Source organism: Aureobasidium subglaciale, assembly GCF_000721755.1.
Source record: "Aureobasidium subglaciale EXF-2481 unplaced genomic scaffold scaffold_4, whole genome shotgun sequence".
Lineage (NCBI taxonomy): Eukaryota > Fungi > Ascomycota > Dothideomycetes > Dothideales > Saccotheciaceae > Aureobasidium > Aureobasidium subglaciale.
The window spans coordinates 853,135-871,664 of NW_013566991.1; the positions used below are offsets into that span (position 1 = coordinate 853,135).

Consider the following 18,530-nt stretch of genomic DNA (forward strand, 5'->3'; position numbering starts at 1 on the left):
AGATCTATCACCGTGCACACCAATCCACAGCCCTCCGCTCCGCCGGCCCATTGTCGATCCATGCCGCCGAACATTACTAAAGCGAAACCACCAGCGAGACCCGAGGGCTCAACACACCGTGCAGTAATCTGGTTGTCGTGTGTAAAAGGTGTCCTAAACAACCGCGAGGACGCGTGCAAGGATCTGGACACAAAGGCCGAGCGGCTCTGCATTTACCTTTCCTGTAGCCGGCTCGCGGCTATTGGTTGGCGGATAATCAAGTTCGCAGAAGAAGATGACCGGTCTGGGACAAAAGCAAGTGATTAGCCGAGAACAGCTCCAGACGGGAGACTCGTTATGCAGGGATTTGACGAGTATGCGAAATAGTTGTTATGAACAATTTCTGTCTGATCGGCCTGACTCCGTAGAGGAAGCTTCAGTTGGTTGAGATGAAGCCTTTTCACGCACTGATGGCGTTGCTTGGCTCGTGAGTAGCAACCAAATTGTCCACGTTTGGTGGCGTCCGTTATTTGCTTTGCGACGCCATCAAGCCAGCCTCGAGACATCTGTCATCCATATGTACAGTCAGCGGCAAAGGAGACAAGCTCTGGCGATACCGCACATCGTAACTGAAAACGAAGGGCAAAGGGAACCAAAAAGCATCACGCGGGGAGGTATGTTGCCGCGGGTATCCAGATCGTCGCCTGGGCTGACATCGTTGGCAACGTTCCCAAGACATATGCAATCCGTTTCGAGCGCTCCACGTCGGCGTCGTGGAGCGAACGCATGCCCATGAGTTTACGATACCCAAGGGCATGGCTCATGCAGGGTATGCAAAACTCAGCGAGACGGCGGCTTGTCGGACACACAATTCAATCCTTCTGACTGACGAAAGCAGGAAGGCAGTCTTCGAGTGTGTCGACTCGATGTCATACCAAGGAAGCCCAAGAACAATTTGCGAAGATAGATCAGGAATCGAACCATTCGATCTCAGGGTGGTTGACAAAGCAATTGTGCCGGGAAACATGACAACGGCTCTATTATCAAATCAGCACAAGCACCTCCCACACTAGCACTTGAGCTAAATAAACTCCACGCGGAGCACGGCTCTTCCCCCACATCCCCATAAACAATCGTCATGAAGCTAGCAGGTACCGAATATATTATGTAGCGTAGCGGCCCCCTTTGCGTTCGATTTTTTCTATCTCTCCGCATTCATCTTCCAGTCTCTCTTCTTCCAGCTCGATCCAAGTGTCTGGACTCGATCTACATCTCTACGACTTTGGTATCCTTTTACCCACATTTCAAGACCTCCACCCATCTATCTCTACAACTCAACACCAGTACACAATGTCCACTGCTCAGGAGCAGAACGCTATCAACGCCGGCATGGAGAAGGAAACCAACGGTGTCAATGGTGTCAATGGCTACGACCACGCAACCCCAAACCTCGGTCCCATCAAGCAGCGCAAGCCCTACGACTATGGCGGCAACCCTCTGGCACACATCAACACTGGCGAGTCGGTCCGCCTTCCTGCCTTTGGTGGTGAATTCCAGCCTGGTCTCTACAAGCCCATCGCCGACCGCAAGTTCGCCAACCCTGCACCTCTCGGCCTCAGTGCTTTCGCCCTGACTACATTCGTCCTGTCTCTGATCAACCTTGGTACTCGTGGTATCGCTGAGCCCAACATCGTTGTTGGTGCTGCCTTCGCATACGGTGGTCTTGTCCAGCTTCTCGCCGGTATGTGGGAGATGGCAGTGGGTAACACCTTCGGTGCTACTGCTCTCTCGTCGTATGGCGTAAGTACACCCCTTGCCCTCTACAAGAGTCCTGAACTAACGCCCTTCAGGGATTCTGGATCGGAACAGCCATTATTTTGACCCCTGGAGGCTTCGAGATTGTCAGCGCATACGAGGGCACTCAGTTTGATGACGTCTTTGGCTTCTATCTGATGGTAAGCAAATGGTCTCCTTGCGATCATCGGTACGTGTGACTGACTTCACGCTAGGGCTGGTTCATCTTCACCTTTATCCTCCTCATCTGCACGCTGCGATCCACTGTTGCGTTCTTCTTCCTCTTCTTCACGCTGGATCTTGCCTTCCTCATGCTTGGTATCTCATACCTTCAGCACGGAAACACTGCCTGTCTCAGAGCTGGTGGTGCTTTCGGTATGCTTGCCGCATTCGCTGCCTGGTACAACGCTCTGGCTGGTATCGCCGACAGCAGCAACTCCTTCTTCATCATTCCCGTCGCCCACTTCCCATGGTCCGACAAGGGCCGTGAAAGACGCGAGAAGGTTGACAACTCGGATGCACGTGCTGCTCAGGAGGTTTAAACGATAACCTAACGAACATTGTTATGCAAGTTCGAGATCCTGTCCGCAGTAACGGTTGCATGGTCTTGGATTCAGGATGACTACTTTTCGTATGTTTTGTTATTACTTTTGCAGGATACCCAGGTTTTACGAAGGCTTCACGAAGGATTGAGGGAGCCTTTCAACAGAACGATCTGTTTCACAATTTTCTCACACCATTTCGATTCAACCGTTTAATACTCGAATCAATCAAATCGTCATTCCAAACATGTACACCTCTACTTAGCTGAAGATCTCGTGAGTGAACCGTTAGATCCTGCAATGAACTATTGATAGGGACTGCTATGCATGCGCGTGCACACAAGATGTGTATGTCTATATTGGCATTCCTAGTCACGCCACAGAACCTCCACATTCGCGTCCCCGCAGGCAGAGTCCCTTGGCCATGTCTTGTATCTCAGCCTTGTCAGCCTCTCTCCGCGCGCTTCCATATTGCCCTTCTGTTGACTGGACAATTCAATTGTGGAATGCTGTTATCCTGGGGCCTCGAAGCGCACTCTTTAATCACTTGACTCATTCCGGCTCGGACGTCCGGACGGTGTGTCAATGTCACTAGCGCAGTACTGGTAATCAGAACGACATTGAGAAATATAGGCTAATTGAGACGGAGCCCTAAAACTCCTTCATCCTCCACAAACAGTGAAGGTGTTGGTAAGGCGGCTGTCTCTAGGGCAGTTATCGCTAAACTGAAGGCCGCCCTCTCTGTTGGGAATCGCTACGCGGTTCATGGCTCGTGTACGGGCGGTTAAATTCGACGGAAAGCCTTTGTCCTGGTTGAACTTTGTACCACATGCGTCAAAAGCCATGCACGAGGTCGTGTTACTCGGGCATGCTGAAGGATTTCCCCGCTGTGAGGTCTGTTGAGATGTTGAACCTTTCCTTGTACTGAAGCCTATCACGTGTAATACTCTTCAGGGTCGCAGCAATGTCCACCGAAGTTCGTCGTCTCATCAATTGTCAAGGAATACCATCCCAGGCCGGCACATGATTACACCTTCGAATCGCTCGATTGATGATCTGCCTTTATCGTGCGGCATAGAGGCAGTGAACTTATGCATACGACAAGGCAGAGTTCGCGTAACATCAGCATTTCATGAGTCTAGCAGAAGCAAAAGGCTACCTACAGCGTTTCCCCTTTCGTGAGTCTATCTCTGACCTTCATCTGCGCGTTACCGAGCAAGTTCGTGCCCCATTCACTCTCCCGTCCAGCCGCTTCGTCTCCACGAAATCCGATTCCCCAATTCCGATCCTCAGGGTTCGACTCTGCCAATATTCTGTTTCCGGTCGCCAACAACGCATCTCGGCACTCGGCGACTTGGGAGAACTTCAACCAGTTCCCGGTTTCTGCTACCTCAGGCACAATCTCACGCCACTTCTTGCCATCAAAGTTCTTGACCTGTCGGCCAAGTGCTTGGGCCTCCTTGGGCGTGGCTGCTACGAGGATCTTCTTGGCCGTCTCCTCGTCGTTGAAGCACATGGCTTTGCTGTACATGATGTAGTGCTCCATGGTCTGAAAACGTGTATTCGTGTCTTTAGGGTCCGTGAACGACGCTGGATACCAATTTTGGAGTCGAGCTTCTGGCAGTTGTAACTCATGACCGTAGGTAAAAAGATACTTGTCATCTTCTGTGTACCATACTGCAGGTCCGTAAGCGACCCTCTCATTCTTGCCGTCGTTCGTTGTGAGTGGTTTGGTGGTCTTGATCGACATCGTCTTGGATTCGACAGCAGCGGTAAGCTTCGAGATAGATCAGTTCTTAATGAGATGATGGGACGAGACTATGAATGTATAGTGAGATCAATTGAGTAGCGATTTGGTGCTTCTCGATGGGTTCTTTGCTCGAAGCAGGAAGGAACATGGCAGTCTCGACAAGTGTGATGTGACGACTTGACTGCCAAATCGCGTGGCTACGTCACCAAAACCGGCCTGGATCTCAGAGCGTTTGAATCTCCGACAGTATCACCATTTCTTCTACACCCACTGATATGATCTTACGTAGGGTGGAATCTAATCAGTCTTTATGAGCAGTGAATATGCAGAGTCTGACTACCATCGGCTATTGAGAAGCACATCGGACAGGCATGCATGCTATATGCTTCATGAGAAACTTGGGCGTGTAGCTTTCTCCACGAACGCGTCAAAACACGTCAACCTGAACCTTCGCACATTCTATATCCCTCCAACACAATTGTGACAATGCGACCGACCTGTTAGCAGTCATGCCCACTCACATAGATGATCGTTTGGCAGAGGAGATCGAGATGTTCTCTGGAGACTTGAGAGATGATCTTCGCGCTTATCTTGACAATATCACTTCGGACGTGATACATGAGGTATCTAGCACACATATCAAAAACTTGCCTCAGGACTAAATGCGTCGTTTCAGAACAATGCCCAACATCCAACGCCAATTGCAGAACGTAGATCCAGAGAAAACGATCTTCATGATGACCTTCTTGTCCGAGCTACTGGAAACGCCAGAGCCGCTGAGCGAAGATCTACTGTCGACCTACAAGCTTTTGATTTACACCGTGGTTACCAATCTAGCTCTTCGCAAATCCCAACCTCCCCAGGTGCGACCAGTCTGGACTTACAATAGATACACGGACCGTACACAGCAGATCATTCGCAAGCCTGCGCTTGATGGTCAATTGCTACTGAAGGTCCTGTCACATTGCAGAGATCTGGTTCTCCCCGAATGTGCTTCCAGACTCGTGGCCAACGTTGCAGCACAAACAGATTCCATGGATCCGCAAGACTTCGATAGCACCATTCTGCCCTCACTTAAGGGCATAATCATCCGCTTGCATGAAGAGAAAGATGAACTCGATTTCTACTACAAGATGCTATTTCAAACACGCCTCTCGAACTACGTCGATAGATTTGTTGGTTCAGAACCTGCACAAATCAACTGGTCGAGGAATCCGGTAAGGTGTGGCTGTGCTCACTGTAGAGATCTGAACATATTTCTCCGCAGTCCTGTGGATCATGCGTATCGTGTCAGGGCCTCCAAAGCACGTCGACACCATCTACATTCACAATTAGACGCATATACGGACTGCACTCATATCACCGATCGTGGATATGCCGAGATCATGGTAGTCACGAAGCAAGGATCGGACTTTGCGGAGAAGCTTGCAGCGTGGAACAAGAAGGCTCGCTCAGCGACGGCAGCACTCCGCTCTCTCGAGGATTGGGAGGACACAACGAGCTCGTCTAGTCAACTGAGAGAACTGCTCGGAGTGCGATACACCGAGCTCATGACGCTAAGCACGTATGACTGACTCCATTGCGCCTGGATGTACGTTTTCCGAAAGAGTGGAGATATATATCAGGTAGCATGCATGTATCGACTAATGTGCTATGATTCATCAAGCAGCTGGAGTCGGGCCTCAGTACAGAGAAAGCATGCCCTAACATTATGCCACATCTCCGACCATGTCTCGTAGCGAAATAGGCTCATGAACAGGCATGAGAGGTTGGCAGGTGTGAGGGTCTCCTTGTAGGAAAGAACACGTCTTGGACGCATACATGACTTTCTATTTCACACTGAGTCGTGGGCCACCATTCATGCACTCATGCACGTTGGTGAGCATACCGAGAGTTTGGATATAGGGCTTTTCCGAGGGTTCGATGCGTAGAGACATCCTTCATAGGATTATTTGTCGTTGTCCTGGCCATTCGTGGCTACGCGTCAAGGCGAATTCATCCAAGATGCATGGGCGAATCACACCATGCCAGCGTGGTGAGATAGGAGAATAAGGCCCCTGTCGTTATCTGAGAACAGTAGACATACTAAATATCTTCTCAACACCAGTCAATCTTCATAAAGCAGCAGTTTTACAGAACAAGAATTGTTTATCAACTCCCTTGAGCCTATCACTCGCGCCGTGAATACGAACATGAGCCAGCGATGTGCACATTCGAACTAGTCAAATCATTAAAGTGTGGACATCCGGTCAAGCGCTATTACCTCGAATGTCATACGGCGAAATCGACAGGACAAAGATGCGAACTCTGGCCTGCCCAAAAAGAGAGACCCTTGATGATCAAGGATCGAGGCCCAGTCGCAGTACTGGACTATTGCGACCGCTGTAGATCCGATGGCTTTCTGACTTGGTTCTGATCGATACTTGGGGTGTGCAAGATTGCTCAGCAGACCGTATGGACGATTGGTCGACTCTTGCATGTCTGAGCCCAGATCTTTCCAGGACTTGAGGAAGCGATGCAGTGATGAACGGAGCAACCATGTGGCCGATCGAAGGTGCACATTACCCACGCCAAGAATGGAATCAGAGCTCAAGCCGAGGTATGACGACCCCTAGCCATCGTGGTCTTCGTAGCAGCACGCGACGTGTCGAAACCCTATGAGGTTCGTTGGTTACAGCATACCTGCAATATCACGACTACCGAGAGCCATCTGGGACTAGGAACAATGTAAAGTCATGGATTCAAGTTCTCCAGACATCATGAGGGTACTCGAGCGAGTGGGGGCCACTTTATCGGGATCCGGAGCAATCCCAAGCTTATGTCCGCCGACTCGGAGCTTGCAGGTATGAGACTGGATCCCGCAAGGAGGCTACAAAGAAACGGTTGAACATACGACCGTGAGGTGTTTCCGGGGAGAGAAGGTATATCAGTGCTAAAGTCCCTCGCCTGTCAAACCATCAACTCTCACCATCACAAAGTCACAAACAGTTGTGCTCCATCATCAAGCCCCTCTGAGCTAGCTATAACTCCAGCCACGTCAACATGGACTACACATCGTTCCTGAGATTCTTCTACTCGCAATTCTTCGTCACTCCTACATACCCTGAGCAATCCTGCAAGGGTCAGGTATTCATTGTCACTGGAGCGAATGTTGGACTCGGACTTGAGGCATCCCGCCACCTAGTCCGCCTTGGTGCAGACAAAGTCATTCTTGCATGCAGAAATGCGGAGAAAGGTGAAGCTGCAGTCAAGGATATCGAACAGAGTACCAAAAGGACTGGAGTAGCTGAGGTTTGGTCGTTAGACCTGTCTTCGTTCGAGAGTGTCAAGGAGTTTGCGAAGAAGGTCGATACTCTGCCTCGCATCGATGCTATCATTGAAAATGCCGGTATGGTTGACAGTATCTCACGGATAAGAGGTTCACCAGACTAACGAAATCACAGGTATCAGCACAGAGAAATTTCAGCTGTTCGAAGGCATGGAGTCCACAGTCACTGTAAACGTGATCTCGACCTTCCTATTGGCCCTTCTTGTCCTGCCAGCATTGAAGCGATCATCGCAGAAACACAACATCCAACCTCGACTCACAATCGTCGCGTCCGAGGTTCATCACTGGACAGACATACCCGAGAGAAAGAAGATTTCAGAGAGTGATTCCATCTTCGACGCTCTCGCATCGCCCGATCTCTCTCAAATGGGCATCAGATACCCCGTCAGCAAACTCTTAGATGTCCTTGCTACTCGCGCTCTGGTCGAAAAGACCTCGTCATCATACCCAGTCACCATCAACACCATGAACCCAGGCTTCTGCTATAGCGAACTTTCTCGCGAGATGGATGGTATCGCCTTCCAGATCATGCTCAAGATTCTGGCCAGGACCACCGAAGTGGGTAGTAGAACGCTTGTCGCCGCAGCACTGGCTTCCCACGATACTCATGGTCAATACATGAGCGACTGCAAGGTTGAGGAGCCATCGAAGTTTGTCAGAAGTGAGGAAGGCAAGAGGACACAGGAAAAGGTTTGGGCAGAGTTGAGTGCCAGGCTGGAAGAGATCTCTCCGGGTGTCCTTTCGAACATCTGAAGCTCGTGGTATGATCCCGGAGCGGAAGCGCGCTGGTAGACAGATCAGAGATGAGCAAGTAGTCGGCCCGTTTTCAAAATTATATATGCTTATCTACCGAAGCCCTTCCAACAAACAGGTTGTATAGTGTAATGGTTAGCACCTCGGATTCTGATTCCGGTAATCCCAGTTCGATCCCGGGTACGACCTCATTTTTTGGTCTTGTCTGGCCTCGTTCTTGGTTGCCGCTACTTTGTGGAATGATATCATGATATCTTGCAAGAGACCGACTTTTGAAGCCTTCCCAAATTTTGCTTGTGCGTGGTGAAGAGCGCCAAACGACGCTACGCTTTCTTGGCACTATATGATTTCGAACACGTCTTTGTCGACAACCACCTGCTTGAAGATGCTCAAAGGGATTGGCTTATAGTATTCTGGCATAGATCATAAAGAAGTTTTGCTCAGGACACTGCACAACATTCGAAACATTTTACATTGATCCTCGGAATTAGCACTGTTTCCAAGTCTTCATCGTGGCCAGCCTTCCTCGTGGTCGAGAAGATAGTCAGGCCTTTGTTCGCTTTCTCCCCTCATTGATACCTGAGATCAAGCCTGTCTCAACGAACAGATGGCCGATAATGTGGTCAAAGTAGTACATCTCTTTATCCCATGGTGTGCTGTGTAAATCGGTATGACACTCGATGGGCAGGGTACCCCGGACATCACACATGACTTGGAATAAACGGTAGTGTCGGCCGGCAAGGCCAGCCTGTAGATAAATAAGAAGTACATAACGTTCCATGGACAAGGGTACATGGCGAGAGCCTGAGTCATAGCTTGGGTGTCTCGCTATTCCAATAGGATCCGTCTGACATCGTCTTGCATCTCTTTTGTGACGCCACAATGCAGTAAATACTCCTCGATGGAGCCATATTTTTCGCTGATGTGAGCAACCACGCTTTCCACCCATTGGGGATCACAGTCGGCAAAGGAGTCAGGCATACCAATGCTTCTTATCTCCACAATCCTCGCCTCGCGCTCGGAGACAAGTTCTTTTTGAGTTCGCATGTAGTCGGCGTTAATGGCTGCCGTATCCACATGGAGCAACAGAAGGACAAGCAAAATGCTCAGGCCAGTGCGGTCCTTGCCTTGTGTGCAATGGACTACAACGGGATAGTTATTTCGGTCTGCCAAAACACGAAAAACTGCGAGAACTTCGCTAGTGCAGTGAGTCAGTGAGTCAAAGGCTAGGCCGACGAGCCCACGCTCAGACATGACCTCTTTGCCCAAGATGCTAATGGCTTGAGTTCGGTAACCCGCAGCCATGAGAGCGATGAGTTTGGTAGTGGACCAGTACCGTAACTGACGAATAAGCGCGAACGAGTACGAAGAGCCGTTAAAGTTGATTTCGGCATAGGTCAGTCCAGGGATTTTGACTGGTTCAGCGGCTTGATTGTTGGAGGGAGCAACAGGTTCAGCAGAGGGCACAGGCACGGAGCGCTTGTGAGCTTGAACAATATGCTCAGACTTTGTGCGTAGGTCAATGACAGTGTGGATCTGATAGTCGTCCTTCAATCGCCTGCGATCTTCAGCTGAAGCCTCGTCTGGTCTAGCACTTCGGAATAGTAGTCCAGGCTTGAGCTTTCTGAAGAAGATTGTTATGGAAAATGAACGACAGACAAATGTATGAAGAGCTCACTTTGAGCCTGTCAGTTCATTGACGAATGCACCAACATCACGAAAGTTCAACAAATGATCGAACTTGTCGACGTGTGCCATGGTTTGTCTGGCTCCTCCGATGGGCAGATTGGATGCAGCGCAAGATGTTGAAACGGTCGGGTTGCACGTTGCAAAGGGTTTGTATGATCTCGAGTTGAAGTGCTGACAGGAATATGTACGTGACCTGTGAGCAGAAGACGGACGTTGTGTAGTATTAGGAGAAGTTATAAAGGAGACAGGCACTGTGCTAACAAGCAGGGATGAGATGGCCAGGACATGCATGGGCCGCCAAATCAAGTTCTGGACAAAGCTTGGGCTACAAACCCTGGACGTCGATCACTGGGGTAGCGAAGGACCACGATCCAAACAATTTCTAGTCATCAACAAGCAATGGCATGGGCAAGCTGCACATGGTGATGGTATGGCTTGACCAAAGACGAGAAGACTGTAGATCTCGCAAGGCAAAGGCTTGGAAATGGAGTGGCACAAATGGGATCAAGGTCATGCTCGTTGACGTATGCGCCCAGGTCGGGATGCAACGGCGCAAGTGACGTAGTGATATTTGGAGGGATGCATTCTTTGGGCGCAATATTGGCTGTCCATTTACCATCTAACCGTCGTCACATCGTTCATTCCTAGCCACCAATGGCACCTGCGCAAGTCCGAAGTACCGGTGACACGACATTCCTACTCGAACAGCACACTCCAGAAGCCACTCCGATCGAAGAAAAGAAGGCGCCCATGAGCGAGAGCAATCCCATCGAAGCCGCCAAAACCCAGATCACTGCTCCCACATCAGACCCCACATCGAAACAGTCGACCGCCGCCATGAGCGACTCCGCGACGACGAGCGAGTCCACACCGATCAAGACGACGACAAACGTCTACCCAACCGACACTACCGTCCAGCAGCCTGATCACTCGGCTGCCTTGACCAGCGACAAGTCCGACACCAAGACAAGCGACGAGTCCAACACCAAGCTCAGCGACAAGACCAACGCCAGAAGCAGCGACAAGACCGACGCGAAGAACGACGACTTCGCACCACCCGCGACTTCTACACAGACAAAGACAAAGTCCAACATGAAGAGCTTCGACCCTGCTCCGTTGCCCTTGACCGACGCCGAGCCCACCCAGTCTGCCACTGTCACTAGCGACAGCCACGCAATTGCATGCCCGGATCCATCCGCCCATCGCGATACCAGGCTTCAGGAGCAAGCCTCGACTGCCGCTCTCTATGTCACTAAGCCTGCCAAGAGCACAAAGCAGAGGGACGACATACTCGATGCTAACAACAAGCTCTCCTCGCGCAGTAAGTCCCGCTCTGCTCCTTATCGCTTCAAACAAAAGACTAACCACATTCAGGCGCCGCCACTTCGTTGAAGTATGCCAATCCTCGCGACCTTCCCAGCTACCCCGTTGTTGGAATCGACACGACCAATTCTGCCTACTCGGCCGCAAACCTGGCAAACTCTGGTCACAAGCAATTCGAACACTGGAAGCCCGACCCGTCAAAGAACGCTGGCATTGCAGCAATGGCAGCAAAGGATTACAAGATGGCTCCCTTGTGGAAGCCGGAATTGAGTGCAGCCGGCTCAAAGGCCGCTTTGCTTGCTCACAAGGACGGCCCCAAGTTGAACCTCTGGCAGCCCGAGGCTTCGGCCGAGGGAAACTCAGCAGCCAACATTGCTATGCGCAACAAGAATCTGGGTCCCAAGCTCGACTATGGTTACACCGAGGACGGTCATAAGAAGGCTCTCATGGCTGCTACTGGTGCTGTTGGCAGATCTCAATCTCAATCCGTCAGAAACCCACCTGTTCAGCATCCCAAGTACCCGGACTCCGCCAACTCGGCACACAATGCTCTCAACGCTGCTACTATGGCTCACAGACCATTAACCAAGCCTCAGGGCCCTCAAGATTCCAATCGCATCGATTCTGACGCCATGCGTGCTGCTCGCGTTCAGAACATGGGTCGCAACGTGCCTCGCGAGATGTTTGGTTCCGCACCTCCAGTCGACCTAGAGACTGAGGAGGCCAAGAAACAGGCCGCACTTCGTGCTTCTGCAATTTCAATGGCCAAGCAGATGTACGCCCAGAGCGAGAAGAGGAGACATGACGAAGAGGCTGCCGAAGTCCAGGCGCGCCTCGGTACCAGCGCTGCTACCGCCTCACACAACCGTGTTCCTTCAGCCGCGTCGACTCAGCCTGATCTACGCCAGCAAGCTGTACAATACATTCACTTGCAAGAGGCTGCTCAGAAACTCGCAAACGAGCGTCTCGCAAAGATGGACCCTGATGGTGCTGCTCGTTACCGCGCTCACTACGGCTATGAACAACAATCGCCTCGTTCGCGTTTGTCCTTGCGCAGTCGTCCTGGCAGAAACCGTGCTGAGAGCAACCCCAAGCCCGTCCAGAATGATGACGATTCTTCTGATGACGAATTCAGATCCCGCAGAATCCGCCATCAAATGTCTTCGTTGAACAACTCAGTCGCTCAGCAAGACGAGAAGCGAAACCAAGACCGTGCTGCTCTGCTTGCAGCTGCCGAGAAGAAAGTGCAAGCTCAGATGCACCTCATGGATGAACAAGTCTTCCAACAGACAGGTCAAGTCACACCTGCAAAGATGGAGGAGTGGGAGGCCAAGGCTCGTGCTCGCGCTTCGGCCGATAGTGAGAACAGACAGCGTAACTTCGGCAAGGTCAGCATTGGTGGTGGAAGATACATGGACCAGTCGGAGCTCGATGCCATTGCCCAGAGCAGGCTCCAGCCCACCCTCGACCAGATCAATGCCGACGCCGAGAAGAAGCGTGCCAGAGAGGAAGAGCTTCGTCTTGACCAAGAACAAAGAAGACGCACTCAGATGAGCGAGAAGGAACGCGAGAAGGAGGTCAAGGCAGAGAGCAAGCGCCTGAAGGGTGAGTAATATCGTGCCTGGTCCCAACACCACCATACTGACAGTCGCGTAGATCAAGAGAAGGCTGAAGCCAAGGCTGCTAGAAGGGCCGAGAAAGAGCTCGAGAAGAGCCGCAAGGCCGAAGAGAAGCAAGCTCGCAAAGATGACAAGCGTAGATCCAAGGAAGTCAAGAGGGATACCGAAGAGGTTACAAAGGCCTCTGCCGCTACTCACACTGCCGGGAGAATATCAACTTCTGGTGGTACTACTGCCGCCACAACTGAGGAGCACACCAAAGTTGATGACGAGGACAAGGACTTTGACACTGACCGCACTCCTGCTGCTGACAAAGAGACTGTCAGCACCATCGATGGCGCGCCCCTCGCGAAGAGCGACTCTCCAGACATGATGAACAAGATAACTACTGGTGGTACCGTCCACAGTACACAGAGCGGCCTCCGCCCAGAACTTGATCGCCACGTCTCCACCGTGGTCAGCTCTAGCTCCTCTAGCGCTCGTAGCAGCCTCAGTCTCTCTAGCATTGATGAGGCCAGGGAAGCACACGGTGTCACGGAAGCACATGATATTACGGAGGCCCATGATGTTACCGAAGCACATGATGTACGCGTCAAGCCCATGCCTGAGGCAGAACCGATTCCTATCACCCTTCCCACCGCCCAGACGATTGGCGGTACTGCCTCCAAGTCCGAGTCAGCAGACCTTACGTCTTCCACTGCCCATCCGACCGCAAGCTCTGTGCCATTTGAACGACGTAAGTCCAGAGGCATGAGCGGCTTGTTCTCCCGCTTCAGCCGCAAGTCCAAGCCCGCCGAGAAGAGCCAGCAGTCCGAGACCACCGCCGTCACCCTCCCTGCCTCTGATGCCAAGAAGTCCCTTTCGACTTCTGAGCCATCAACCACCGGCGCCACCGCAGTCGCACCCGCGACCAGCGATGCAGTTTCCGACTCGTCCTTCCGCCGTCACGACACTGATCTCCATAGCATTTCTTCGGTCTCCAGTGACGAGCAGCTTCCCACCACCCGTCCTACCGCTCGTCGTGGACGTAGTAGCGTTAGTGCCGTCAGTGGTGAAGAAGACGAGTTTGAAGAGGCACGCGACCACTTTGACGAGACTCTTGCTCCTCCTCCAACTTTCGCTGGACAGCAAAAGACTCAGAGCCCTGCTCGTGAGACCAAGTTCCAGGAGGAGTTCTAGTCTGCATGTCTTGGAAGAACGCAATCGAGCCCCTACGCTCAAGTTCGCTAGACACCTAAGCGTACCGATCGCACCCAGCGTACGTTGAACTCGTCTTTGGGTATCAGAAGGATGTGGCAAAGTCATGTTTGACTCTGGCCATCACTAGATTGAGGCGACGGACAAGATGTGGAAATGTTCTCTTTTGATTGTTTTGTTTTCGATATCACTACCCTGATGCTTCTTCATATTCTATGTTTTTTGCCCCTACGTAATTAATACCGAGTTTTTGTTGAATTTATCTTTTTCAAGTGACTAGCCTAGCTTAGTGTAGTCTATCGTGCTACGAATGTGTCACTTCAATTGTTCTGCACGTTGAGAATTCGATGAGAAGGCGCACTTGTACTGGATATCAGGAGCTTCCGTGGGGAGTCCGCTTGAGATCGCCGAGGTACCATTGTAGTTTGTGACTTGATGCCGCCACGCAAGGAGGATTGATGACAAGAAGCAGTAAACACGCTGCAAGGGGCTTAGATCTTCCCGCAGGCTGATACAGCCTTCGCGACGAGACGCTCAATCGAGGATGATCGGTGGACGTCGTCCTCTCTCTTGATGGTGTTGTGTGCTGACGCTGTTATGCGTGACAGCGTCGCCTTGGGATTGCAGACTTCATTGCTTCCAAAGCTCTGACATAGCTCCACTCGTAGCTTGGAATGAAATGTGGTAGATGGCTTCTCGCACTGAAATCCTGGGTGCGACGACTCTCCCTCTTGTAGATTGGATGTTATGTTCATGTGACATAGAACAATCGCTCAGCCCTTCATAGAGCCAAAGTCAATCTTCCGAGCTACCTTGTCACCCCTAGTGTTAGGCAGCTCGCCGCCACGTCTCTTGAGATCTTCACCCATAGCATCCATACCGCCTCCTTGACGAGGCAACTGATGAAGTGGTGTAGGACGGGGATCAGCGGTCCAGTAGTGATGTTCAAGGATCTGTGCGCCAGTTGGACGTTTGCGTGGGTCAAGAGCAAGCATTTGCATCAGCAAATCTGCACCCGCGGGACCAACGGTACCAAATTGGGCTTCCCAATCTGCGCGCTTCTTGACAGGTTTGATGTCTTCTTTTGCAACGGGTACGTAGCCACGCAGTTTGCTCACACCGGGCCAATTGTCCTCTGTGGGCGTACCGACTTGCTCACAGATCTTCCCTATCATGGCCAGATCCCCGTCAGGTAGTTGATACAAGAATGGCCAACGACCGATGAGTTCCGCAAAAACGCAACCAACGGACCAAATGTCCACGGCACCAGAGTAGAAGTTTGCCTGGTAATAAAGCTCTGGGGGACGGTACCACTTGGTGATAGTGTTGTAAGTCATTGGAGTGTGAGGATCAGCGAAGCTACGAGCGAGACCAAAATCAGCAAGTTTGATCTCGCCATTTGCAGCGATCAGCAAGTTGTTGGGCTTGATATCGCGGTGGAGGACGAAGTTCTGGTGGCAGAACCAAACAGCGCGACAGAGCATGGCCATCCATGATTTGATGTCGCTCGGGCTGTAGCTGATATTATCCACGTCCTGAATAAGCTTCAACAGATCTCCCTGGGGTAGTTGCTCGAGGACCAGATTGAGGTTCTGGTTCTTTGTGGAAAAGACCGAGTATAAGCGGATGATGTTGGGGTGTGACAACTCCTGGAGGAACTTAATCTCGCGGAGAGAATCATGTGAGATGCCCCATTCCTGGACTTCGGGGCCGACCTTGATCTTCTTGATGGCGACGAGTTGGGAAGGATCGGAGACGAGGTGAGCAGAGAAGACGTCGGCGTATTGACCAGAACCGAGTTTCTTGCCTGTAACGTGTCAGCGGTTGTGAAGGTAAGAAGAGATTAGATGAGGAAGGGTACCCTTGACATATTTCCGGCGCTCCTGGTCGTCCAGCTGCTCTGCAATGTTTGTGGCAGAAGCAGGAGGAGCAGCTTGAGCAGGATGGAGAGTTTGCGCCTGCATCTGCTCCGCAGCTTTGACAGTGGCCACATTCTCAGCCTTGAACATGGCGGGCGATGCGGGTGCCATGCCCATCTTGACAACCTCTCCCAATGCGCAGAGCTTGGGTAGTTGGAACAGTGGAAAGTGAATGATGGTTCATCGCGACATTGAATGATGCGGAGCGGCTCTGCGGGCCGTGCACACGGACCATTCGCAACAAGCAGCAGCGACAGCGACTCCGACTTTTTGGCAGGCGCGATTCGGACCAATTCAATCAGCCAAAGAGGCTCTACTACGCCCACCACTTGACCATCGCTCTTTCCCCGACCGTCAGACTTTGCCCTCGAGAACGCGCTTTCCCACAGTCGAGCTTATCACCAACTCGGAATCAACATGTTCGCCAGGCGGTCCATCTCCGTCAAGGCTCTGCCTACCACAACCTCCTTCGTCCAGACTCAGCTACGATGCCTGCACGCCAAAGTCGCCGCAAAGGACATACCGAAACCCACTCCATTCGTCCCAGATGCTCAGACCTTCCTCACCCTCATTGGCCGCAAAATGTCCCAGCACGCCCAAAAGATCCCCGACTGGACTGCTCTCTTCTCTCTCTCATCACTACAGTTGCGCGAACTCGGCGTGGAACCCGCTCGTAGTCGCCGCTACTTATTGCACTGGCGCAACAAGTTCCGCCAAGGCTCGTTCGGAATCGGTGGTGACCTGACAGACGTCCAGGATGGCGTTGGCGAGCTGAGGATTGTCGAGGTTCCCGCTGCTTCTGGTACCGCCACTCTGACAAGCTCTCCTGGTATGCGCAAGATTATTGTCAACGTCCCTGCTGGTCAGGACAAGCCTTCACGATCGCTCGATCAGATCAAGCCCGTCCAGGGTACAAAGGTTATCAGGTCAAACATCATCGGTGGTCCCAGTGTCGAGGCCATCAAGGAGAAGCCTGGTGCTGCAAAGATTGTCGCAAAGGAGGGTCTCTGGGAGATCAAGCGTGGTCACAAGATCGATGGTGGTGAGAGAAGAAAGGCCGAAGTCAGGTACAAGAGACGCGTAGAGGAGAGAAAGACCACCAGAGGTTAGATTTCATCTTGACCCTTCACTGTAAAATACTTTTGTACCTTCTATCATGTCCGATTTCCTTGTGTATACCATTACATCAAATCAACATATATTTCCTTCTTGAAACATGCAGAGTGCAATGCCCAGCAGGGAAATGATCGGCACGGTCCATTCTAACATCATCACTGAATATGCAAATCTCAGCGTCCAGCTTCCAACATTCAACCATCGGCCTAGACATCGGAAATACTTGGCGATGGATCTGGATGTCCCTACTAACCATCCAGGAGCTCTGATCTTCTGGGCATATATCGCCGCTGCTTTAGGCTTCACGGGAGTCGTGCTGAAAACCATCAGGCAATCGTACCTACAAAATGGCCGGCCAAAGATTCCTCAATTCCTCATCATCCTGGCCGTCTCCAGCTTTGCTACGCTTTCCTATCATATGCTCAGTGTCCTGATCCTTTCTTACCGACAATGGACATCTCTTCACGCCATACCTCTAGGTGCCTTGATTGGATCCAACAGGACACCTCTGCACTTGTGGCGTTGGTCCACCACATCCTCGCTGTTCCAGGGCTTTGGTGAAGCTATCGTGGCAAACAAATTTAGGTGGTTCCTTTCGTCATCCGGCTTATGGTCTACTCTCGCGGTCGCTATATACATGGGTATCGAAGGTCGAAGGTGCAAAGTACCCAATCTTTGGGCCTTCTTTGCACTTCTCGAAATTTTGCCCACGTCTTTCACCCAATCGCTCTTCTACATCATGCTATTCACGAAGCCCCGCTCGGCGAACTCGAACGATCAGCTACTGTCATACTGGCCTTTCTGGTACTCAGTCCCACTGCTGTACAACTATTGCTTGAGATCGGCGTCTGAGTATGCTGATGACGGAGAGTGGCTTATCTATACTATTCTCGCCGCACGTCTATTGCTTATCCTTCCGCTTGTGCTTCCATTGAATAGCCTGGGCAGTCTGCCTCCAGGCACGAAATCGAACACGTTGCAGCAGGTGGCGAATCTACCTTTGGCCACTTTCACTATGGCTATCCAATTCTTTGCACAGAAGAGCGGCGATCTGGATGTGTGGGAGAATACGTCTTCACTTCTGTTGGAGGCATTGAACAGTCACCCAGCAGTCAAGACGTTAAGTTACGATCTGGGTCACGCTGTCGTTGCATTTTTCTATTGGAGTCTACGAAGAGAGAAGGTAGAATTGGTTCATGACGTTACAGCTGAGGTGATTGAGGATGAACCAGCAGCCAAGCGAAAGTCTGCCAATAAGAAGAGGAGATGAAAAGGGCAAGAACTACTTTGCAGGATGGAAGCCATGATCAGACAAAAGAGGAACATCGACATGTAAACCAGCGCACTGACAGATTGAATCTTCTACGAAAGTGAATTGCGTTGTGGTCTTGTTAACAAGACGCGTTTGTTTCCTTGATTCACTCGCACTCGTTGGTTTTTTATCTTCGCCGCCGCCGCCGCCACGACTTCGCGGAGCGAATCGTATAGAGCGCAGTCTCAACTTACCACTCTCTGTGTCTT

General features: G+C 51.4%; 9 protein-coding genes across 9 annotated transcripts; 6 read left to right on the forward strand and 3 right to left on the reverse strand.

Annotated features, from left to right (window-relative positions):
• The first annotated feature begins 1,116 nt into the window (after positions 1-1,116).
• On the forward strand, positions 1,117-2,568 carry AUEXF2481DRAFT_77853 (uncharacterized protein). The gene is made up of 3 exons (XM_013491001.1): positions 1,117-1,779; positions 1,830-1,934; positions 1,989-2,568. The coding sequence occupies exons 1-3, from the start codon at positions 1,330-1,332 to the stop codon at positions 2,313-2,315; spliced, it is 882 nt and encodes a 293-aa protein (XP_013346455.1). The 5' UTR covers positions 1,117-1,329; the 3' UTR covers positions 2,316-2,568.
• A 506-nt stretch (positions 2,569-3,074) lies between these two features.
• AUEXF2481DRAFT_37538 (uncharacterized protein) lies at positions 3,075-4,327 on the reverse strand. Its single transcript, XM_013490890.1, has one exon. It carries the CDS (start codon positions 4,063-4,065, stop codon positions 3,475-3,477), a length of 591 nt encoding a protein of 196 aa, XP_013346344.1. The 5' UTR covers positions 4,066-4,327; the 3' UTR covers positions 3,075-3,474.
• A 7-nt stretch (positions 4,328-4,334) lies between these two features.
• AUEXF2481DRAFT_559957 (uncharacterized protein) lies at positions 4,335-5,814 on the forward strand. Its single transcript, XM_013491106.1, has 2 exons — positions 4,335-4,688; positions 4,742-5,814. The coding sequence occupies exons 1-2, from the start codon at positions 4,684-4,686 to the stop codon at positions 5,637-5,639; spliced, it is 903 nt and encodes a 300-aa protein (XP_013346560.1). The 5' UTR covers positions 4,335-4,683; the 3' UTR covers positions 5,640-5,814.
• A 1,293-nt stretch (positions 5,815-7,107) lies between these two features.
• AUEXF2481DRAFT_2870 (uncharacterized protein) lies at positions 7,108-8,146 on the forward strand (the record flags this gene model as incomplete). Its single annotated transcript, XM_013490727.1, has 2 exons — positions 7,108-7,453; positions 7,509-8,146. The coding sequence occupies 2 exons, from the start codon at positions 7,108-7,110 to the stop codon at positions 8,144-8,146; spliced, it is 984 nt and encodes a 327-aa protein (XP_013346181.1).
• Positions 8,147-8,974: 828 nt separating this feature from the next.
• On the reverse strand, positions 8,975-9,904 carry AUEXF2481DRAFT_2871 (uncharacterized protein; the record flags this gene model as incomplete). The annotated part of the gene is made up of 2 exons (XM_013490728.1): positions 8,975-9,770; positions 9,825-9,904. The coding sequence occupies 2 exons, from the start codon at positions 9,902-9,904 to the stop codon at positions 8,975-8,977; spliced, it is 876 nt and encodes a 291-aa protein (XP_013346182.1).
• A 585-nt stretch (positions 9,905-10,489) lies between these two features.
• AUEXF2481DRAFT_27308 (uncharacterized protein) lies at positions 10,490-13,956 on the forward strand (the record flags this gene model as incomplete). The annotated part of the gene is made up of 3 exons (XM_013490821.1): positions 10,490-11,156; positions 11,210-12,763; positions 12,815-13,956. 3 exons carry the CDS (start codon positions 10,490-10,492, stop codon positions 13,954-13,956), a joined length of 3,363 nt encoding a protein of 1,120 aa, XP_013346275.1.
• A 791-nt stretch (positions 13,957-14,747) lies between these two features.
• On the reverse strand, positions 14,748-15,938 carry AUEXF2481DRAFT_63284 (uncharacterized protein; the record flags this gene model as incomplete). The annotated part of the gene is made up of 2 exons (XM_013490969.1): positions 14,748-15,781; positions 15,836-15,938. The coding sequence occupies 2 exons, from the start codon at positions 15,936-15,938 to the stop codon at positions 14,748-14,750; spliced, it is 1,137 nt and encodes a 378-aa protein (XP_013346423.1).
• A 237-nt stretch (positions 15,939-16,175) lies between these two features.
• AUEXF2481DRAFT_37543 (uncharacterized protein) lies at positions 16,176-17,104 on the forward strand. The gene has a single exon (XM_013490891.1). It carries the CDS (start codon positions 16,311-16,313, stop codon positions 17,001-17,003), a length of 693 nt encoding a protein of 230 aa, XP_013346345.1. The 5' UTR covers positions 16,176-16,310; the 3' UTR covers positions 17,004-17,104.
• Positions 17,105-17,238: 134 nt separating this feature from the next.
• Positions 17,239-18,279, forward strand: AUEXF2481DRAFT_2875 (uncharacterized protein; the record flags this gene model as incomplete). Its single annotated transcript, XM_013490729.1, has 1 exon — positions 17,239-18,279. The coding sequence occupies one exon, from the start codon at positions 17,239-17,241 to the stop codon at positions 18,277-18,279; it is 1,041 nt and encodes a 346-aa protein (XP_013346183.1).
• Between the last annotated feature and the right edge of the window lie 251 nt (positions 18,280-18,530).